This window comes from Amblyomma americanum, chromosome 3 (assembly GCF_052857255.1).
Source record: "Amblyomma americanum isolate KBUSLIRL-KWMA chromosome 3, ASM5285725v1, whole genome shotgun sequence".
Lineage (NCBI taxonomy): Eukaryota > Metazoa > Arthropoda > Arachnida > Ixodida > Ixodidae > Amblyomma > Amblyomma americanum.
The window spans coordinates 131,485,169-131,504,684 of NC_135499.1; the positions used below are offsets into that span (position 1 = coordinate 131,485,169).

The 19,516-nt window shown below is 49.2% G+C and overlaps 1 protein-coding gene across 10 annotated transcripts in view; it reads right to left on the reverse strand.

Annotated features, from left to right (window-relative positions):
* Positions 1-19,516, reverse strand: part of Epac (Exchange protein directly activated by cAMP) — a 296,847-nt gene that overhangs the window by 115,543 nt on the left and 161,788 nt on the right. The window contains exon 1 of one of the 10 annotated variants that reach the window (XM_077657889.1): positions 6,022-6,466. The exons of 8 other annotated variants lie outside the window; for them this stretch is intronic. In XM_077657889.1, coding sequence (XP_077514015.1) covers positions 6,022-6,172 — 151 coding nt within the window. In that variant the 5' untranslated portion in view covers positions 6,173-6,466. Of the gene's footprint in view, positions 1-6,021; positions 6,467-19,516 lie in introns of those variants that run through there. One more of the 10 variants, XM_077657883.1, reaches the window with a different exon arrangement.

A 19,516-nucleotide genomic window follows, 5' to 3' on the forward strand; every position in this document is an offset into this window, starting at 1 on the left:
AAACCAATTATTAAAGGAGAAATATAGGTCGTGTTTTTTATCATGTCAGATGTATACCAAAAACACGCTCCCACAGAAATGTCATCTCTCGTTAACGAGACGTTAAAAAAAAAACTATACGAGCTTAGCTACAAAACCAGCAGCCTCACATCCTAGCCTCTTAATAGTGAGCAACACTCGCGACGAAACCTACAAGGGATCCTCGCGGTGACGTCAGAGAAGCGCAGACGCCGCCCTTGTCGCGTCTGTTCTTCGTCTAGAACGCGCAACAAGCAGGCATCCTTCTCCAACTGTCGGCGTCGCAGTGGCGAGCGTGCAACCTCCCGGTGCCCGATAACTCGTCTGTGGTTAGCACCGCAACGTATTCCCCGCTTAATCTGAAGACTGAACGTCATTTTGCTCCGTCGACAACGCATTCACAGCAGCCTCCGTTTCACCCTTGTTTAGCTCTCTTTTTCTGCGGAACGCATCACCGCCATTTCTTCGACACAGAGCGGGCAGGTGTGCCGCTCGGTCGAGCACAATGTCTGGTACGCGCCATTGCCTCGGAAATAATAATAAGAGTCCCGGCTACGCACGAGCAGGAGTCTTGCAGCATCGGCAGCACTTCTACAGTGGTCCATATACGCGAAGCACGTCACTCATGCACAAGATGCAGCTACTCGCGTGCGGTTGTAAGGTCTCACGAGGTCGATGCCAATACATCGACGGTAGAGGCTCGAATCCTGTTATGAGACGACGCGTGAATCGAGGAAAAAACTTTGCGTATTGTCAAATGACTCAGGAACCGAAATGCAGCCTTTTCTTTTATCAGACTTTCGGCACACTCGTTTGACCCAAATAATGATTGTCCTCATTAAGCGTTTCTTTTGGGGGGGAGGGGGGGGGTGCGTTAGATTAAATATATTTGCGAGTTAATGTGCGCGAGCATTCGCTGCTGCCGCTTCCGCATTTCTGACTTCAACATCAAATTAACCGTAAAGAGAAACCATTACCGTTCTCTACTAGCGGGACCGCTAACGAGGATTGGTTTTCGATAAGCGACAGACAAGCGATGCGAATACGGAGTACGTTTATCGCGAATGACTCCTTATCATCATTTTTTTGACGCAGAGAGAGAGAGAGATAATAGACAGAAAGAAGTAATGCAGTGAGTATCACAGCAAGAGTACGCAGTTGCCTGTACTTCTCTGGGGAAAGTAGACACGGGTAAAATGCAGACAAGAGAGAGTAGGAGGAAAATAAATACGTGTATTTGGACGGAGTAACTCCGACTTTTTTTTTTTTTGAACGCCTCAGTCACGCGTCTGGTGCGAACACTGTCATGCATCACCACGACAGGCCATTCGGCGCCGACATTTTACCGTGAAGTGGATGTTACTATTTCGCTGGTTTAACAGAAAATGCGTGTCTGATGGTTTTGTCATTTTCCGAGGCGCGCATTAAAAGCGTCCCCAGCTGCGGAACTGCCGCAAGTGCGCCTCTTTAAGCTCAAACCACTTGGCACAGACATGCAGCTGCAACGACCCAGCCCTGTTTGAGGGGAGATGTCGTCACGCGCGTGCCCGCTAATCTGCTTTGGCGCATTAATTAGCGCGTGACATTCTCATGTAATGTGCCGTCCACGTCACGAGCGCTCCCGGTGACAGGAGCTGCAAGAAACATGGAAGAGCAAACGGCGACCAAGCCCAATTAACTGTAGCCGCCTAAACACTGCTGTACATAACGGTGCATCCAAAAAGTGTTCCCGTTGCGACGGTGTCACTTGCCGGGCTATGAAAACCGGCTCGAAAATGTTTTCTCCCTGTGTTGGAGAGAGAAAACGATAGACTGTGCAAGGCATCTCACCTTGTAGGCGATTCACGGAGACATATTGTGTACCTAGTGGCCACAGCAGTCGACTGCCCTCAAGGCATACAAGGCATTCTTTGCCTACTTGAGAGCGACTGGATTTAGTGACAAATTGTGACAGCGTTGTGCGTGTGTGTGTGTTATGCCTTTTTTTTCTTCTCTCTTCCTCCTTTTAGTCCCCTAATCCCTCTTCCCCAGTGCAGGGTAGCCAACCGGAACCCCTTTCTGGTTAACATCCCTGCCTTTCCCTCCTCCTCTTTATCTATCTATCTATAGCTGGGATCTCGGGCTCCTGAGACATGTCGGTTTAGTTGTGTTATTGTGACGTATGTACTCACTTGGCTCCCCCACTCCCGCCATTTTTTTTTTTTTGCACTAGCGCGCAGCTACCAGTCCCGCCCTTAACTCCACTCTGCGTTTGCTTTGTATCTGTACCTCTCCAGCTAAAACAGAGCATTTTCACGTTTAACAACGTTGCAAAAAACAAAAACGCACGCAGCAACCTACGGTTAATGGAAATGTGCAAAGACACAAAAATTTGACATGCCACTTTCGTCCCACCAGTATCTTTGCATCTCGCGTTGAAAAGCTGAGCCCCTTTTTCGAATTACGTCAATATTTTACAAAAGCTGCATTGAGAGAGCTAAAAAATCGGATATATGATCTAAACATGTGACCAACCGGTAAGGATATTGACGAAATTTTCTTTCCGTCCATTCTCGCAGAATCACAAGTCAGAATTATACTGTTTCTTCGTCTATAAATAACGCCAAGAGGCAAAAAAAAGCGCTATGCTTGGATATCTGCTATCCCGCAGGCTGAGGCGGTGCAGGCATCGTCTGCTCTGCTTAGACGTGTCTGCCACCTCAAGCCTCCCCGGATTCGTATTTATGGCTATTGCAGATGCCCAGCGCACACTCCATAAGGTGCGATGCTGCACTGCGATTTGTCAGCTACTGCCCTGAAACTTGTACGAAATGCAATTACGCCACACACACACACACACACACACACACACACACACACACACACACACACACACACACACACACACACACACACACACACACACACACACACACACACACACACACACACACACACACACACACACACACACACACACACACACACACACACACACACACACACACACACACACACACACACACACACACACACACACACACACACACACACACACACACACACACACACACACACACACACACACACACACACACACACACACACACACACACACACACACACACACACACACACACACACACACACACACACACACACACACACACACACACACACACACACACACACACACACACACACACACACACACACACACTTTTTTTCTCCAGCCGCCGCGGTGACTCAGTGGTTATGGCGCACGGCTGCTGACCCGAAAGACGCGGGTTCAATCCCGGCCGCGGGGGCCGAATTTCGATGGAGGCGAAATTCTAGAGGCCCGTGTACTGTGCGGTGTCAGCGCGAGTTAAAGAACACCAGGAGGTCGAAATTTCCGGAGCCCTTCACTACGGCGTCCCTCATAGTCTGAGTCGCTTTGGGACGTTAAAACCCCATAAACCCTAAACTTTTTTTTCTCCAATGCAGCCAGCTCACGCGATGTGATATGCAGCTCCCAAACAGCAGAAAAAGCGCGCGTAGTGGAGGCATTCGACCAGCAGTTAACCTACCGTTGCATCGCTTAAAAAAAATTCACTGCTGACTTGGCGCGGTGCCCTTGCAAGAAAGTCATGGGTGCAGGTTCGCTAAGTTCTACAGCAGTGCGGGACATCACCCCCCCAAAGCCTCTGCATATCCATTCACCTAGTATCACCCTAAGCGTTGCGTAGGGAATGACGATTGGAAATGAACTTATGCGCCATAGAGTGAATGAATCGAATACTCCGTAACGGAAAAATGGTTCAGTAAGAGAAAATAATCGGTTATTAACATACATCATGAAATCATTCAAAATATCAATTAGTAACACTTTTTTCCTCGAGCTGTAGCGGACATACACGAACCGCGCACGTTATCACGGTGAATCGACACAAGGTATTGAAACGTTGCTTTCACTCGCGTATTCTCGCATGAATCAGCCGCAGCGAATCGCGTATACAATGTAGAGAAAAGTCCAAGCTCCACCGCCAGCAGCGAAGCCCCGTGACGATTGATAAGCGCACGAAGACAGCGATCTTACTTGTCGTACGCGTCAGCCTTGGGACGCACGTCACTGCATGGGGACTTTTGAACCCCACTGCGCAGTACAGACAATGCCAGCGTGCTGTGAAACAGTGGCGTCGCTTCCGTCTGAGGCGCTGCTCGAGACAATGGCTGTCATTACTTCTTGAGCCGCATTGAGCAGGGTATAGGAATGAGAACGTCGTGAACCTTCCAGCAGCTTGTAGGCGCAGCAAGCTCAACAAACATTAACCAAAGCAATCTCAACGTTCGTAGACTGAACCAAGACGGAGAAAGGTTTCCAAGGCTGGCGAATACAGCTCACGAAACACAAGGTGGCAGAAACGCGGGGCGACTTAAACGTCATTAGCAGCGCGATCTGAATTGATAGTTTAGGTTACACCGCGTCCAAAGCATTGCCGAGGAAGCCGCACACTCAAGCTGGTTTGACCGCAGGGTCAAGCAGAGGACGACGGGCATTGTCTCACTGTGACACATTCGCGCTTGTTTTGACAGACACGCGCACTGTCATCAGAGCACGACAGACAAGAACTGACTAAAAAGAAACTGCATACGGGGCATACAACCAAACCTACGGCGGGAAGAAAAAAAAACAATACATGAGTCTCTGTTTTCTTGGACGGCGCAGGCAAAAGCGCAACGCTTCTTGCTTCGACGAATATTCGAAGGAATAATGGAAACGCTTGGCTGCGGTAATCAATTATTCGGGGACTTGGGAATGCTTGTGTCAGCGTTCCAAATCACTGCTTGAGCTGTCCTCTGGTTCGAAGCACGCCGAGCAAGTGCACACGCTCCGCTTCCTGCACCTTTGTTTCTATTTTCTTCTCCTCTTTTTCAATTTACAGAGTCAGCGAAGTTCTCGGAGCTCATTATAGAGTGAAAACGATGGATATGGATAAGCAATAAATTACCGCCGCGAGCTTGTTACGCTGTGCTTCGTTGAATCTAAATGTGATTTTAAAAAACGGACGCTCTCATTTCGAGCAGCTGCGAGACAGAATGGTGCAAGTGATTTTTGTGCGAAGCCACGGAAACGCAAGTTCATCTCTTCAGCCGCCACTGCAAGCTGCCGTGACACGAGACACGTTTTTTGCTGTTAATTCTTGTCAGTGATGGACCAATCATGGCAGCCTGGCTGAAGCGCTTCGCTCTTCAACTGCGGACAACCTGGGACTGCGACTTAATAACCTGACGTTTCACGGTCGTTTTATGTTCGGGCCTTATCCGTGAAATAAAAAAGACGGAAAGTAATAAAAGAAACAGTTGACAGCTCGAACAAGAGCAAGATCTGCTAGCTGCCTTGTTTTCGTGCAGAGAGACACCGAATTTTTCCGTCTCATTTTTTTTTTTTTTTAGCCCGAATGCTCGAGTTAGGAGCTTTGGCACGGACAGGCTTTGAAAATAGAGGGCAACGTACAGGAAAGCTCGAAAGACAAAGATATGATTTGTTTGTTTATGGGGGTTTAACGACCCAAAGCGACTCAGGCTATGAGGGACGCAACAATGATATGAACATAACTTTAAAGGGAATCAAAGCGTGCGCATTATCTGTTTCTGACCACTTTGTTTTTTCCTCGTTTGGGCCTTGAATCGCGAAAGAGAACTTTTTGCTGAGTTTTTTTTTTTCATCTCCTAGAAAACCAAGCTCTCGGTGTGCGGTCACCGGTACCGCAGTCCATTCGGGAAATATTTCCTTTTTCGGGGAATTTAAGGAGTAAATTTTTGGTCATAAGCAAAACTCCATAGATTTTGGCAGAATTTTAGAAATTTCCTATTTTTTCCCAAATTGATAAAGGGAAAAAGAGGCCAGAAATTGGGACTTAATAGATTCAAACAAGCAAATCTTCAGTGACGCCACGGAACAGTGTGGCAGTCCGAGGAGCCGGCGCGATCGCGCAGCAAAGCAGAGAGAGCGAATCTCCACAGACAGGTGCGTAGTCTCACCCCAGTCGAAGACGACGTCGGACGATGAGGCCTTCCTACTCTCGGTCGCCGACAGCGGCGTGTTCACTTTGCGCGGAGCGTACAGCTGGCTCAGGTATCCGTAAAGGCATCCGCTGCAATGCTGCAGGCAGCCCTTCAGGCAGGCTGCCATGTCGCCGACGCACCACCGCACGCGCGCACAGCAAAGACAAACTACAACGACGCGCACACACACGCGCACTAAGATGCCGCACCGGATTCGTGCACCGTCGGTAAAAACGAGGAAACGGGACAAACTAACTCTTCGCGAGCAAAAGAAGGCACAGCAAGTCACGCGTTTCACGCCGGCTGGAATGGGGCTCGCGATCGCGCGGGCTCGCGCTCTACAACTACGGGCGGTCGTACTGCACGCACCAAGCAGACGCCGCGTCGCACCGGCAACTTGGCCGGCCACAGAACGAAATCGAAAGCGAAGCGCCGAACGAGGCGCCGAGGAGAGACGACGCCCCCTCCTCTCCTCTTTCTCTTACTCCTTCTCCTCCCCCTCTCTCTCTCCGCCGGCAGCAGCAGCAGGCGCCGATTGAGAGAGGAGGTGTCTGCGCTAACATGTGCGCCGAACTAAGTGACGTCACGCGACGTCACGGAGGTAAGAGAAGAACGGCGCGTTCGTTCGGCCCCATGCGGCTGCAGGTTGCGGGGAAGAGTGCGCAAGGAGGAAACGCAGAGCCTCTTCCATCTCGCACCAGTCTTGGCGGGAAAAGCGTTTCGGGACGTTGCTGTAGCAACGCGCAGACAGCCGGGACCTCTCTCTCTCTTTCGATTAAACGCGCGCAGCTCCCGTAAATGAAGAAGACGAACTTCCGCCCACTGACGTCTCGATGCTGATACTCGGCCGCTCGCAGTGAAGGGAGGAAGCCCGCGCAAAACATGATACAAAGAGGGACCCATCGCAGAGAGGTCTGCTCGCGTAGGCGGCATATAAGGTGGGTGTTAGCAAGTAAGAGGGGAGGTGGAGCACAGGCCCCAAGTCAAGACTGGAGACATCTTCCTTCTGTGCCCGAGGGCGCTGTCAGCGTGGGCCTCTGAGAGCTAGCCCGACACGACCGAGTGGAGTGTCTCTTACAGCGTGTTCGTGTTGGACACGATTTCGAGATTAGGACTTGTTTTGACGAGAGTTCTTCGCCAAATTTATGGAGCGTGCTGCGTTCACGCGTGACCTTATAATGGTGTCACTGCTTTCATGCGCCTACTTTATAACTTTTTCTTTTCCTCCAAGTCAGACGTGGCTTCATAAAGGTCACGAACAGCCGAACTCATTTCTTTCATTTCGCTGCTATTGTACATAGAAGCGAACAGAAAATGATTTAATTACCGCCGTGCCCGGATAATAACAAAGAGACAATAAATTTAAGTCACCATTTGTACTACCGAGGACTCGAAGTATTCAGCAAAGTACATTGCCGCGATGAAGGAGTGGTTTATAGGTTACATACAACGCTATGACGCACTTCACTTGAAATAACAAGCGAATACGTTGAAAGGAGGTTGTAGGGAAGGCTGATATGATGATCTGAGAAACTGAGGCCTATAGCGGTTAAGATGAACTCTAACTGGCTTACCTCCCAGGACACGTCTACAGAATGCTGCACTTCGGCGTAAAAGCGAAACCTCTCCGTTCCTGCCTGGTTGCGGAGACGAAGCAAAAGCGCGAGCCCCCTCTTTCTTTCTATCTTTGTTTCCTCATTTCTTTGTTTCTTCCTTTCCTTCTTCCCTTGCTTTTCTTTCTTTCCTTCTTTCTTTCTTCAAGCGCGCCGCTCCAGACAAGCACGCCGAGGTCTGTGTTCGCCTATAAAACGGAGGGCAAACTGATGCGGAGAATGACGCATCCCCACCAGCCAGCGAGGTTATTAACACGGATAAGGAGACGGTGCGCGAAGCTTTCCTCGTGACCGCTGCGAAAGGCCCGAGTTGGCACTGCGCTGACCTCCACGCGAGTCCCTCAGAGGCGTTGTGCTCTCGAAACGTGCGCCAGCTTTGAGGTTAAACAGGGTTTGTATGGGCAGAGCGCCGTTTACGGCTCTCTCCCAAGGGCGTCAGGTCTTAACCAGCGCACGCCCTCGATAGTGTCTTTCTGCTTTCGCGTCCTTTTCTGCAGCTGCCTCTTCGTAATGAAGGCCCTGTCGCCGCTGTTCCCGCCTCTATGTTGTTGTTGTTGTTGTTCCTATCTATTGTCATTTGTGCCTTTTTTTTCCAGGATCCAAACAGGAGAGTTCAGACGACTGCACTCGCAGTGAGCGCGTATATGACCGGCTTGATGTTCCAAGACACCGAGTCGTAAATAACATTCGCCATGCGCTCGTAATCAGAACTCTGCTCGGACCCGTAGTGTAGCTTCCCGTGTCACTGTCCCCTGCTCTGTTCCTAGCCGCGGGTTTTACGTTTCTACTATTTTTTCATCTCTTATACGCATACTCGGCATACTCTTCAACCGAGTAACACTTGGGCTATTGACCCCTGAGTTCTATCAGTGCCCCCTGTCAGGTATTCAGAGACCACATCCACAACACAAGTTCGCTTCAGTGCTGCCGAGTAACGCATGCACGCACCCCTTTCGACAAAGAATCTTACGAAAGCAAAAGAAAACTTTCGCACATGATAAGAGGAGGCAGAAAGTGTTTTTTAGTACAATGAACTTTGTCAGAAGGACGGTGCTTTAAGCTTCAAGAGTTTTCGTGTTCTTCGTGCATGGGGGCAGTTTTCGGCATGCATGGGGGCACCCGGATAATTGTAAAGCCCTTTCTGTCCCAGCATCACACTTACTTTTACGTAATAAATGTAGTTCAGTGAATCCTTACGCGCACTGTCTGCAAAGAAACGGTCTTTACTACTGTTGGCCTCTACTACTGATGGAATTTGTGTCTGTTTGTCAACGACAAAAAAAAGTGTAAACATAGCTGATAATTCACCAGTATATACATGCCGAGATTACCGTGCAACTGGATGCATGTATGGACTCCTTCGGTCTCAGTGTCGTAGGGGGATGCTTTGTGCTTCACTGTTTCTCAGCTGAAGCACTGCATTCAATCTTTAAGTTTTCCTTAAACCGCACACTAAGGCGCTTCCAATGCAGACGCGAAAGCTAGCAGCTCGTCCACCTTCGATGTTTTCAACTTCCCTCGCCAAGATTCACTCGAAACCAAACCACTCCACCGAACATTCATCTCACAAAGGGCCTCCACTGGTACGACTGGATGCAGCAGCCCAACATGCCAACTATGCCCGGAAGTTCCGCGACGACATAGTCCGCCTGATCCGAACCCCGAAAAGAAACATTCAAGACAAGCGAACCGAATACAAAAACAAAGAAAGACCCAGCATCAACGCAACCACATTGCACGCAGGAAGGACGACGGACAAATCCTGGCGCTCCCCGCGTTCCCGGCGATGCTCGTTTGCGTGCGCATATAAAACAAGCCGGCGGCGCCCGGATGGGAACAAAAGCCATCTATTCTCAGCGACTTCCAGGCAAGCATGAATACGCTCTCGCTTGAAAGGCACATGCGGGAACAGTATACGCATAGTAGCGACAGAAACAGCAGCACGGCCATGGCAGGCAGGGCAACAAGAAAGGAAAAAAAGTACAACGATCCCATGCTGCACTTGGGTCCCTGCTTCCGGCCCGAGGTCCCCCACTCCCCCTTTCTTTTAAACAGCAGCTTCCTAAACATAGCCGCACAATGCACTGCCCGGCACGAGGCAGCTACTGCCGTTCCTCGGCCCACTTCCTGACCGTGTCGCGCCGACGCGGACCGCCTGCGTCGCCGCCGACGGTGCGGCCAAGCACCGACGATGTCGTCGCCCGCTCAGCTTTCGGGCCGAGGGACGCAGCGCTAGATTGGACTCCTTTTAGCGTAACGCGCCGGCGAAGAGTTGTCATGTCACAGCGACGAGTTAGTTCCGAGACAGTTGAGAGCTAAAGTGGTCTCCTAAACGCTGCCACCTATACGGCGTGCAGTTTCGCACCTGGTCGCGAAGGCGCCGCAATTATGCGACCATAAGTCAAGCCGAATCTAGGTCGACCACCACGTCTTCTCTGCAGCAACATTTACTTTCGTTTGTGCGTGTGGAAAACGAATCAACGGCAGAAAGAAGTCACGAGAGCAAGTCGGCCTCGTGCTGAATAGTGTCAAAGTGCCGAGGAGTCAAAGTGGGAAGAAATAACAAAAGGTGCACAGAAGCAAGACGCTTATTCTCGGCGAGAATAAGCCGTAGTCGCAATAGTTGTTGCGCACTGCGCTTAATTGCGCGCCAAAGCCCTAGATGCTGCGAGTCGAGGAGATGAAGAAAGAAGACAGTCTCGTCTTGCTCACACTGTTTCTGGAAGCATTGAAAGTGTTGGGACATTGCGCAGCACAAAGCGACAGGTAGGAGGCAGAACAAAGGAAACTCTGCTTTCTTTATTTCTTTCCCTGCATCGTACAAAGCACTACAATCACAGCTCGTTAGATTGGAGGTTATTTCTAGCACGAATTTTCTATCTTCAGACAAATGATGGTTTATGGATTATGATTCATGGGGGTTTAACGTCCCAAAGCGACTCAACCGATGAGGGACGCCGTAATGGAGGGCTCCAGAAATTTCGACCACCTGGGGTTCTTTAATGTGCGCTGACATCGCATAGTACACGGGCGTCTAGAATTTCTCCTCCACTGAAATTCGACCGCCGATGCCGTGACTGTACCTGCGTCTATTGGGTCAGCAGGCGAGCACCATAACCACTGAGCCACCGCGGCAGGTCTTTAGACAAATGAAATAGTACCCCTATTTCAAATATTATATTTGGCTATACGCAGCCATGCCTAGCACCTATGCGTAGTAATATCGCGCCATCGGCAATACCATGCTGAATACGCCGATTCTCGTCCGATCGCGTCAAGTGGAGGGCAAAGCACTCCGCGAAAGCACCGATACATCGTCTGCCTTGTAGTCTTAAACATGGAGTATTTTTACCCATCACCCCATTCCTACAGCGCCATCTCCTCTTCGAGGTAACCAAAACAACAGAGGCACGCTGCGTCGAGGCAGCACGGACGTCCGACTGAGTGCACTTCCTCTCTCGCTTCCGGCAGGCAGCCGCCGTACACGAGTCATCGCCCGCGCTGCCCACTGCGCGTCGCGAGAGGAAGATGACAGGACATGGCGGACGGCACGCATAAGCGAGCAAGCTCACGCGATGCGCATGCGCACAAATAACGACTGAACTTAGCCATAAAATAACGAGATCGTGAAACTGGACCCGGATGCAGCGCCTATAGTATATGGCCGAAGCGGTCACCAGTTGCCCTGTGACAGCCTGGACTGATTCAGGTCAGGAGGCGAGGCCTCCCGCACGGCGTGACTGACCAATTGTGCTCGTGCTTTTCACTTCACGGAGAGAAATGAACCTCACCGGTGTACGTTGTTTTCACCCTGCATGCCACAAGGAGAGGAAAGCGCAAAGACAACGCGCAAGAATATTCAGGACATATCTCAGCAGGGGTCGGATTCCGCAGTTATATCTATATAAGCGATCTAGCTCCGTGATTGTAGCTGGCGGCTCACGATACCTACGGCCCCCGTCAATCAAAAACGGGTGTAGCGTGCGAAGCTGTGCGGATATAGATCAGTGAATCCGGCCGCACGTTCTTGCACAGAAATATCAGTCCGTACGACAACGGGGTTACGTTCACGAAAAAAAATACGCAATGACACCTAGCGCACGTGCCTAAAGGCTTGCGCAATGCAAGCTGCCATTGGCTTCAAACAGGCGAAACTATTTCACTTTCGCGTGGGTCTGTTTTTTTTTTTTTTGTGATTACGTCTGCAGCACAGAGTAAAGGCGGGCGGATGAGATAAGGATGCAAGGGGTCCCGCATATGGCTCTGAACAGGGTTGATTGGAGATCTGTCGGAAAGTGATTTGTCCAGCAGTGGGTGGACATAGTTGGGTTAATAATGATGATGATGAAAATTATGATCATTTAGCCCTAGAAAAAGATGAGCATAGTTGATGCGACCGGTCACATATTAGTCGGCTTTCTGCCGCGGGGGGAACTCTTTGTCCAACACAAAGTCTTTTTCCATTCCGTGAGAAACAGATTTTTGCCGCTTCGGTTTCCTTTGGCATCGAGTTTCGTCCTACATATATCACATGAACATGTCCCCAAAAACACCGTCATTTAAATCCGCGTAATGCGGGCTGTGGGAGGTGAAGCTGACCAGCGCACGCCTCGACCACTAGGCAGAGCTCCTTCTCATCGCCAGGAGGCTGGCAGAAGCGTACGGAGCCGTGGACTGAGCGCCCACCCTTGCGTATTTACCCGCCGCGGTGGCTCAGTGGTTAGAGCGCTCGGCTACTGATCCGGAGTTCCCGGGTTCGAACCCGACCGCGGCGGCTGCGTTTTTATGGAGGCAAAACGCTAAGGCGCCCGTGTGCTGTGCGATGTGAGTGCACGTTAAAGATCCCCAGATGGTCGAAATTATTCCGGGACCCTCCACTACGGGACCTCCTTCTTCCTTTCTTCTTTTACGCCCTCCTTTATCCCTTCCCTTACGGCGCGATTCAGGCGTCCAACGATATATGAGACAGATTCTGCGCCATTTTGTTTCCCCAAAAACCAATTCTTATTATTAAGAGCCCACCCACGTGCGCTCCAGCCACCATCCTCTTCAATGAACGTTCACTCACTCACTCACACTCATTCACTCACCCACTCACTCATCACTCACTCACTCACTCACTCACTCACTCACTCACTCACTCACTCACTCACTCACTCACTCACTCACTCACTCACTCACACTCACTCACTCAAGCGACATGTCCACAGTGCGCGCTGTTATAACCGGAGACACTTGAGCGAAATCACTACGACATCTGATTTTAAAACCCCCAATTCATGCCTTCTGTTACACTCGTTAATGTACACTTCCGTCTTGTTTTGTTCTTCGAATGACTCTCATGCACATTTTCGGCAATAACGAAGATTCCACTCTTCCCACTATACTTCCCATAACCTCCGATGTAGACGGCCAACACGCAATATAACAACGCGCTTCGATATGGAAAACATTGCTGCCTGCATTGTCTCATCAAGCAACACGCGTGTTTCCAAGCTACACTTTTCCTCGTGTCGGTTAACATCACTACAGAACTGCGTAGCTGCCAGTAGGGCTCGTGCTCTCTCTGCGCCTTAGAAAGTTGGCAACTTGCGTTCCTTTCGAGGCGCGTGTCACTCACATGTGACGCTCGACATCGCCAGCAGTCCGCTTTACGTTTTCGCCGACCTGCCTTGGTTGGAGAAAGCACAATCCAGATTCTAAACTGTGGCAGTCGCTTGCCCTGGGCATCGCGAGAGGCGGTGCTCGGTCGAGGACCGGAGTGTATTCAAGCAAGCTTCCCTTTCAAAGACACACGCAGCTGCTCTCACTGCGGCGTTGCAGCCTTGTTTATAAGGCGGAACAAACTCTCAGGTGGTGAAAAAGCGATTCGTTGAACTCTCCCGCGACCAACAGAAATTTATGTACAGGTGCGGCCAAAATACTACGGAGCATGCTTCGCCTTTAGAATGTTTCTTATGCTCTCCGTAGAGAAGGTATACGATGGTTTCTTGGGGTCATACGCGAGAACACCCGCGGCATCTGTTAACATATGTATATATTACTCACTAATTTTTGTTAGTTAAGCCGTGAGAAGAGTTTGATCGCCGAAGCATCCCCTGTAATATTCAGATAGCGACTATACGTAGGCGTACACCGGTTCACCTCTGTCTCTGTCTCTGCTAGGAATAAAAAAGACTGCAATCAAAAAGGAACACAGCCCATGAACAGAAGCTTCGTATTTTCTGCTCTACCTGCTGCACGCAACTAGCGCGATTCGTGTTGGCACAGAAAAGGCCCTACGAAATGCACGTTCAGCAGTTGCTTACCCACTGGTGCCGCGCTAAGCACTGCATATAGTAGTGCTCGCTTTTCAATTCGATCCGTTATTACATGTATGTGGCATATGTGCGCTTCTTGTTTTTATGTGCAACGTCTATCCAGCACGTACCTCTCCCCCCCTTCCATCTATCTTCTTATGTTGTTCTTATGTTGTTATGTTGTCCTCGCATTTTTGGACGCGTTTCCCCGCAGCGGTGGCTCAGTGGTTAGGGCGCTCGGCTACTGATCCGGAGTTCCCGGGTTCGAACCCGACCGCGGCGGCTGCGTTTTTATGGAGGAAAAACGCTAAGGCGCCCGTGTGCTGTGCGATGTCAGTGCACGTTAAAGATCCCCAGGTGGTCGAAATTATTCCGGAGCCCTCCACTACGGCGCCTCTCTCTTCCTTTCTTCTTTCACTCCCTCCTTTATCCCTTCCCTTACGGCGCTGTTCAGGTGTCCAACGATATATGAGACAGATACTGCGCCATTTCCTTTCCCCAAAAAATCAATTAATATTATTATTGTTCAAGGTGCACTTTCCTGGTGGTCATCAGCCATCTTGTCACTGTGTCTCGTACCACTTTCTCACTTTTGAAATATTCTGCCTGCCAGGTAAGACTTAATTCTGTGTAATAGCCAGCAGGTGCTCGGAGATTAAATTGAGTTAGTTGGACTTCCAGCCATGGGTGACACCATAGGCGAGTGCACTGTGATTGACGCTTAGAGAGCACCGAACCTCACCATGCTGAGAATTTTTTTATTTATCTGTTCTAACCCGCCGCGGAGGTTTAGTGGCTTTGGCTTTCGACTGCTGATCCCAGGGTCGCAGGTTCGACCCGACCGCGGCCGACGTATTTCGATGGAGGCGAAATACAAATGCGCCCGTGCGCTGTGTGATGTCAGCGCACGTTGAAGAACATCAGGTGGTCCCAATTCATTAGGAGCCTCCCACTACGGCGTCCCTCAAAGCCTGCGCGTCACTTCGGTACATTGAAACCCAAGACTTTCTTTTTCATCATGCTTACTTCAGGCGGCTAAGCGATGCGGTGAAGCGACATTTCGTTTAATGTGCGAGCCTGAAGGAGCGTACCCAGAACAGACAACTCCGTTGTGATGATAATAAAACAGCCAACATGGACTCCATGTCGCTCTAAATTCGCCGAGTCTTCACAAAATAAGCCCAGCTACTTACTTCCAGAGGCTGAAGTGAGATCTTGTTTTTGAATCATAGCCCTCGACGAACGCCTAGTTTCCTCGCTACTGCTGTCTTCCTCAGAAAATTATATAGTACCGCGTCTTCCAGACCGTCCCGCGCATCCTAAACAGTTTCTTTTTCAGCTCCACTGTTAAATGCCGAAGGGTGAATTCGGTTCTCACGGAACTCATGCCTAAAGCATGCATCCGCGAATTTCAAGAATGATATTCGTTGGGATTCCATCGTTATGTTCCCGTCCTGTGACAATCATTTATTGACTTTCATTAAGGCCTGCCCTCAGCTATTGCACATTTGCAGGCGTTCTTAGCAGCGGAAGGCCTCTCCTAAAGAAGAATATCTTTTAACTTCGCAGCGACCGTTGCACAGTTTCCGGAGAGGAATGTCCAAGCCGGAAGCAGAGCTTCAATCAAATATGCAAATGTACCACCCAAGGCGCCCAGTCTGCACGGCCACTTCATTCAGCGCCATTATTGATTACGCACTATAGGTCCAAATACTGGAGCAGACTTTGTATGAATTCGTAATCTACGCGCACAAGCCTTCAGCAATGCATACTGCTCCGCGCGCTCTCAATACAAGAGCGAGGTAGTAAAACCGCGCGATAACAGCACGAGAACGCTGGCAAAACACGTAGAAAAAGTTATTAGATCGAAGCTCACCGGCTTAGGGAATTAATCAGCGAAAGCTGATTGGCATTAGCTGCCGAGAACGCGGCTGCCGCTGTACCCCCTAAATTGGTGCTACTAAATGACTTGTACACAGCTAAAACACCTTTCGCTGAAAAAAAAGATAAAAAAGACACAGGCGAAGAAGCCTGAGAAAGAAAGAATGAAAGAAAGGAAGGAAGGAAGGAAGGAAGGAAGGAAGGAAGGAAAGAAGGAAGGAAGGAAGGAAGGAAGGAAGGAAGGAAAGAAGGAAGGAAGGAAAGAAAGAAAGAAAGAAAGAAAGAAAGAGGGAGGGAAGGAAGGAAGGAAAGAAAGAAACAAAGGAAGGAAGGAAGGAAGGAAGGAAGGAAGGAAGGAAGGAAGGAAGGACGGAAGGAAGGAAAGAAAGAAAGAAACAAAGAAAGGAAGGAAGGAAGGAAGGAAGGAAGGAAGGACGGAAGGAAGGAAGGAAAGAAAGAAAGAAACAAAGAAAGGAAGGAAGGAAGGAAGGAAGGAAGGAAGGACGGAAGGAAGGAAGGAAAGAAAGAAAGAAACAAAGAAAGGAAGGAAGGAAGGAAGGAAGGAAGGAAGGAAGGAAGGAAGGAAGGAAAGAAAGAAACAAAGGAAGGAAGGAAGGAAGGAAGGAAGGAAGGAAGGAAGGAAGGAAGGAAGGAAGGAAGGAAGGAAGGAAGGAAGGAAGGAAGGAAGGAAAGAAAGAAAGAAACAAAGAAAGGAAGGAAGGAAGGAAGGAAAGAAGGAAGGAAGGAAGGAAGGAAAGAAAGAAACAAAGAAAGGAAGGAAGGGAGTAAGGAAGGAAGGAAGGAAAGAAAGAAACAAAGAAAGGAAGGAAGGAAGGAAGGAAGGAAAGAAGGAAGGAAGGAAGGAAGGAAAGAAGGAAGGAAGGAAGGCAGGAAGGAAGGAAGGAAGGAAGGAAGGAAGGAAGGAAAGAAGGAAGGAAGGAAAGAAAGAAAGAAACAAAGGAAGGAAGGAAGGAAGGAAGGAAGGAAGGAAAGAAGTAAGGAAGGAAGGAAGGAAGGAAGGAAGGAAGGAAGGAAGGAAGGAAGGAAGGAAGGAAGGAAGGAAGGAAGGAAGGAAGGAAGGAAGGAAGGAAGGAAAGTGAGACTAAATCGAAGCTGAGGACGTTTATAAAGAGATACAAGAAAAAAAAAAACTGGAAACATACACAGATGAACAGAATGCGCGGGTATGTGAAAGTGTGCGTGTGAAAAATATAAAAAATGCTGTCCTTTAAAATGCGCCCCTAAGTTGGTGCAGTTATTCCACAAACGCGCGGCTGTGTTCCGTTCGATACGCCATGACTCAGGACTTTGTGTACACAGACAACGTGCATTAGGTCTTCAGTCTCGGGGGTCTTTTCTTCCTTTCTCGCTCGCTCTCTCTCCCTCTCTCACATACACCCTCACTCGTTTAAACTCCGTTGTGAAATTCGATAAGTGCGATATGTGCGCAGAGTGGACTTTTGTCGACTAAGGCCAAAAGAACACAAAGAGCCCAGTGTCTCGCATCGCAGTGGAACACCCACGCCAGGGCGAAGCCGACCGCGGTACGCGGCTTCCCGGAACAGTGTCTCCCAGGAGAAATTCCTCAAAGTGAGGATAAAATTCAGATCAGTGGACGAGGACGTCGCGCGTAGGAGCCAAATGGGAAAACGACGTGCGGGATGTGGGGAAGGACACGGCGACAAAATAAAAGGGCGTTCGGGCGAATAGAGTCTCTCGAGGAAGAGCCTTATTACTGAATCGAGTCCTGCCGTGCTATTTCTCCGAACTAGGAGAAAATGACGCGAGGCAGAAGCTACGATGACCTTTTCGCAGAAGCCCTGTCGGTATATTTTTTTTTAATTTTTCTTTTCCGGCCTTCTTACTTCTCGATAAAAACAGGAAGCGAACACTAAGTGACGCTTTTAAAAGTCTGGAACTCCTTGAGAAGGTTAGAGGCCAGTGTGGGTGTAGAACTGGCCTGCACGTTAAGCCAATAGAGCAAAGGGTGCATCCCGTGCCAAGTACGTTGCGGATAACAGAAGAAAGAATTCTTCAAAAAAAAGAAAGAAAACGGGAATATAAACAGAGGCGACACCGAGAGGGCTTATGAGGAGTTCTCTGGTAGCAAGACGCAGCGCACGGTTTAGCCAAGAATACGGATATAGTGACACACGACGGTGAAAGTAAACGGTGCTCACGCGGAGCGTTTATAGTAAATAGGTTTAGGTTTAGGGGGGTTTAACGTCCCAAAGCGACTCAGGTTATGAGAGACGCCGCAGTGAAGGGCTCCGGGAATTTCGGACCACCTAAGGTTCTTTAACGTGCACTGACATCGCACAGTACACGGGCCTCTAGAATTTCGCCTCCATCGAAATTCGACCGCCACGGCCGGGATCGAACCCGCGTCTTTCGGATCAGCAGCCGAGCGCCATAACCACTCAGCCACCGCGGCGGCTGTTTATAGTAAATAGCATACCAGATGGCCCGCGAACGTGGCGACATCACACGCACTCGGTCATCGTGCAGCACAGCTGCTATCGCGTACACTTTTTTGTTTTTTTTATTTGTTTATTTTAACAGCACCAGTACTTACAGCGGAGGAGCAAGAGTCACCGATAGCTTACAAGATACTGCCACGGTCGACGAGGCAAAAGGCGCTTAGCGTACGCCTGACCAGGCCTCGTGTCCGAATACAATGTACCACTAGAATATCGGTCGTTCATGCGATAGGCAAGAAACCGTAAAGAAGCAATCACTTTTAAAACACCCATATACTGAATAAACAATACACATTAAAAGCGAAGTCGACCAATCCATTATACAGCATATATATATATATATATATATATATATATATATATATATATATATATATATATATATATATATATATATATATATATATATATATATATATATATATATATATATATATATATAGTCACAAAGGCAAAGAGCATAGGGGCTCAGTCCAAGTTAGATAGCCGGCTTGCTACAGCCGGATCGTGCTCTGAACTGTTTCGAAACATTCGAAATACAACGTAAAACAGCATACATCACAGCAAAGCTGATAATTTGTATTATATCTAGTAAAACCACGTTACAATTCTACGAAGGGTTTTACAATCTCGGGAATTTCCTAGCGGTGTTTCTCCCGCACTTTGACATGGAGCGCGTATTTGCTGAACGCGCATGAGAACACTCGGGCCAGGAAACCTTTTGAAGTATTCCAAGGCATACCGCTTTTGATGCCGCTTCCAAGATGCGTTTTTCAGGAGGAAGACAATTTTTGCTACGCCGGCCCATATGGCAACTGGCGTCTCCTCTGCATATATACGCCAGAGCAATCAGTGTTACACTGTACACACACACACACACCACACGGAAGCCTTTTCAGAGTGACTTCCTGCTCCGTCCTGCGGCACACGAATATTTGCACAGTTTGCCTTTAACTTCAAAGCGCGACGGCATGGCATGTCTTGTTCAAAGGCAAGCATGCACGGTGCACGCTCTTGACTCGACACGAAAGGCCGCGAAGCGGGTTCTTTTTTTTTTTTGCCATATGCAACATATAATAGTTGCGGGCAGCACTGCAGAAGCTGAGTGCTTGGAAACGACATGCCTGTTCTCCCGCACCCTAAGGTGCTTTCACGGATACTTTCAAACGTTCTCCCCAGGGGCAGTTCTGCCTTTCTG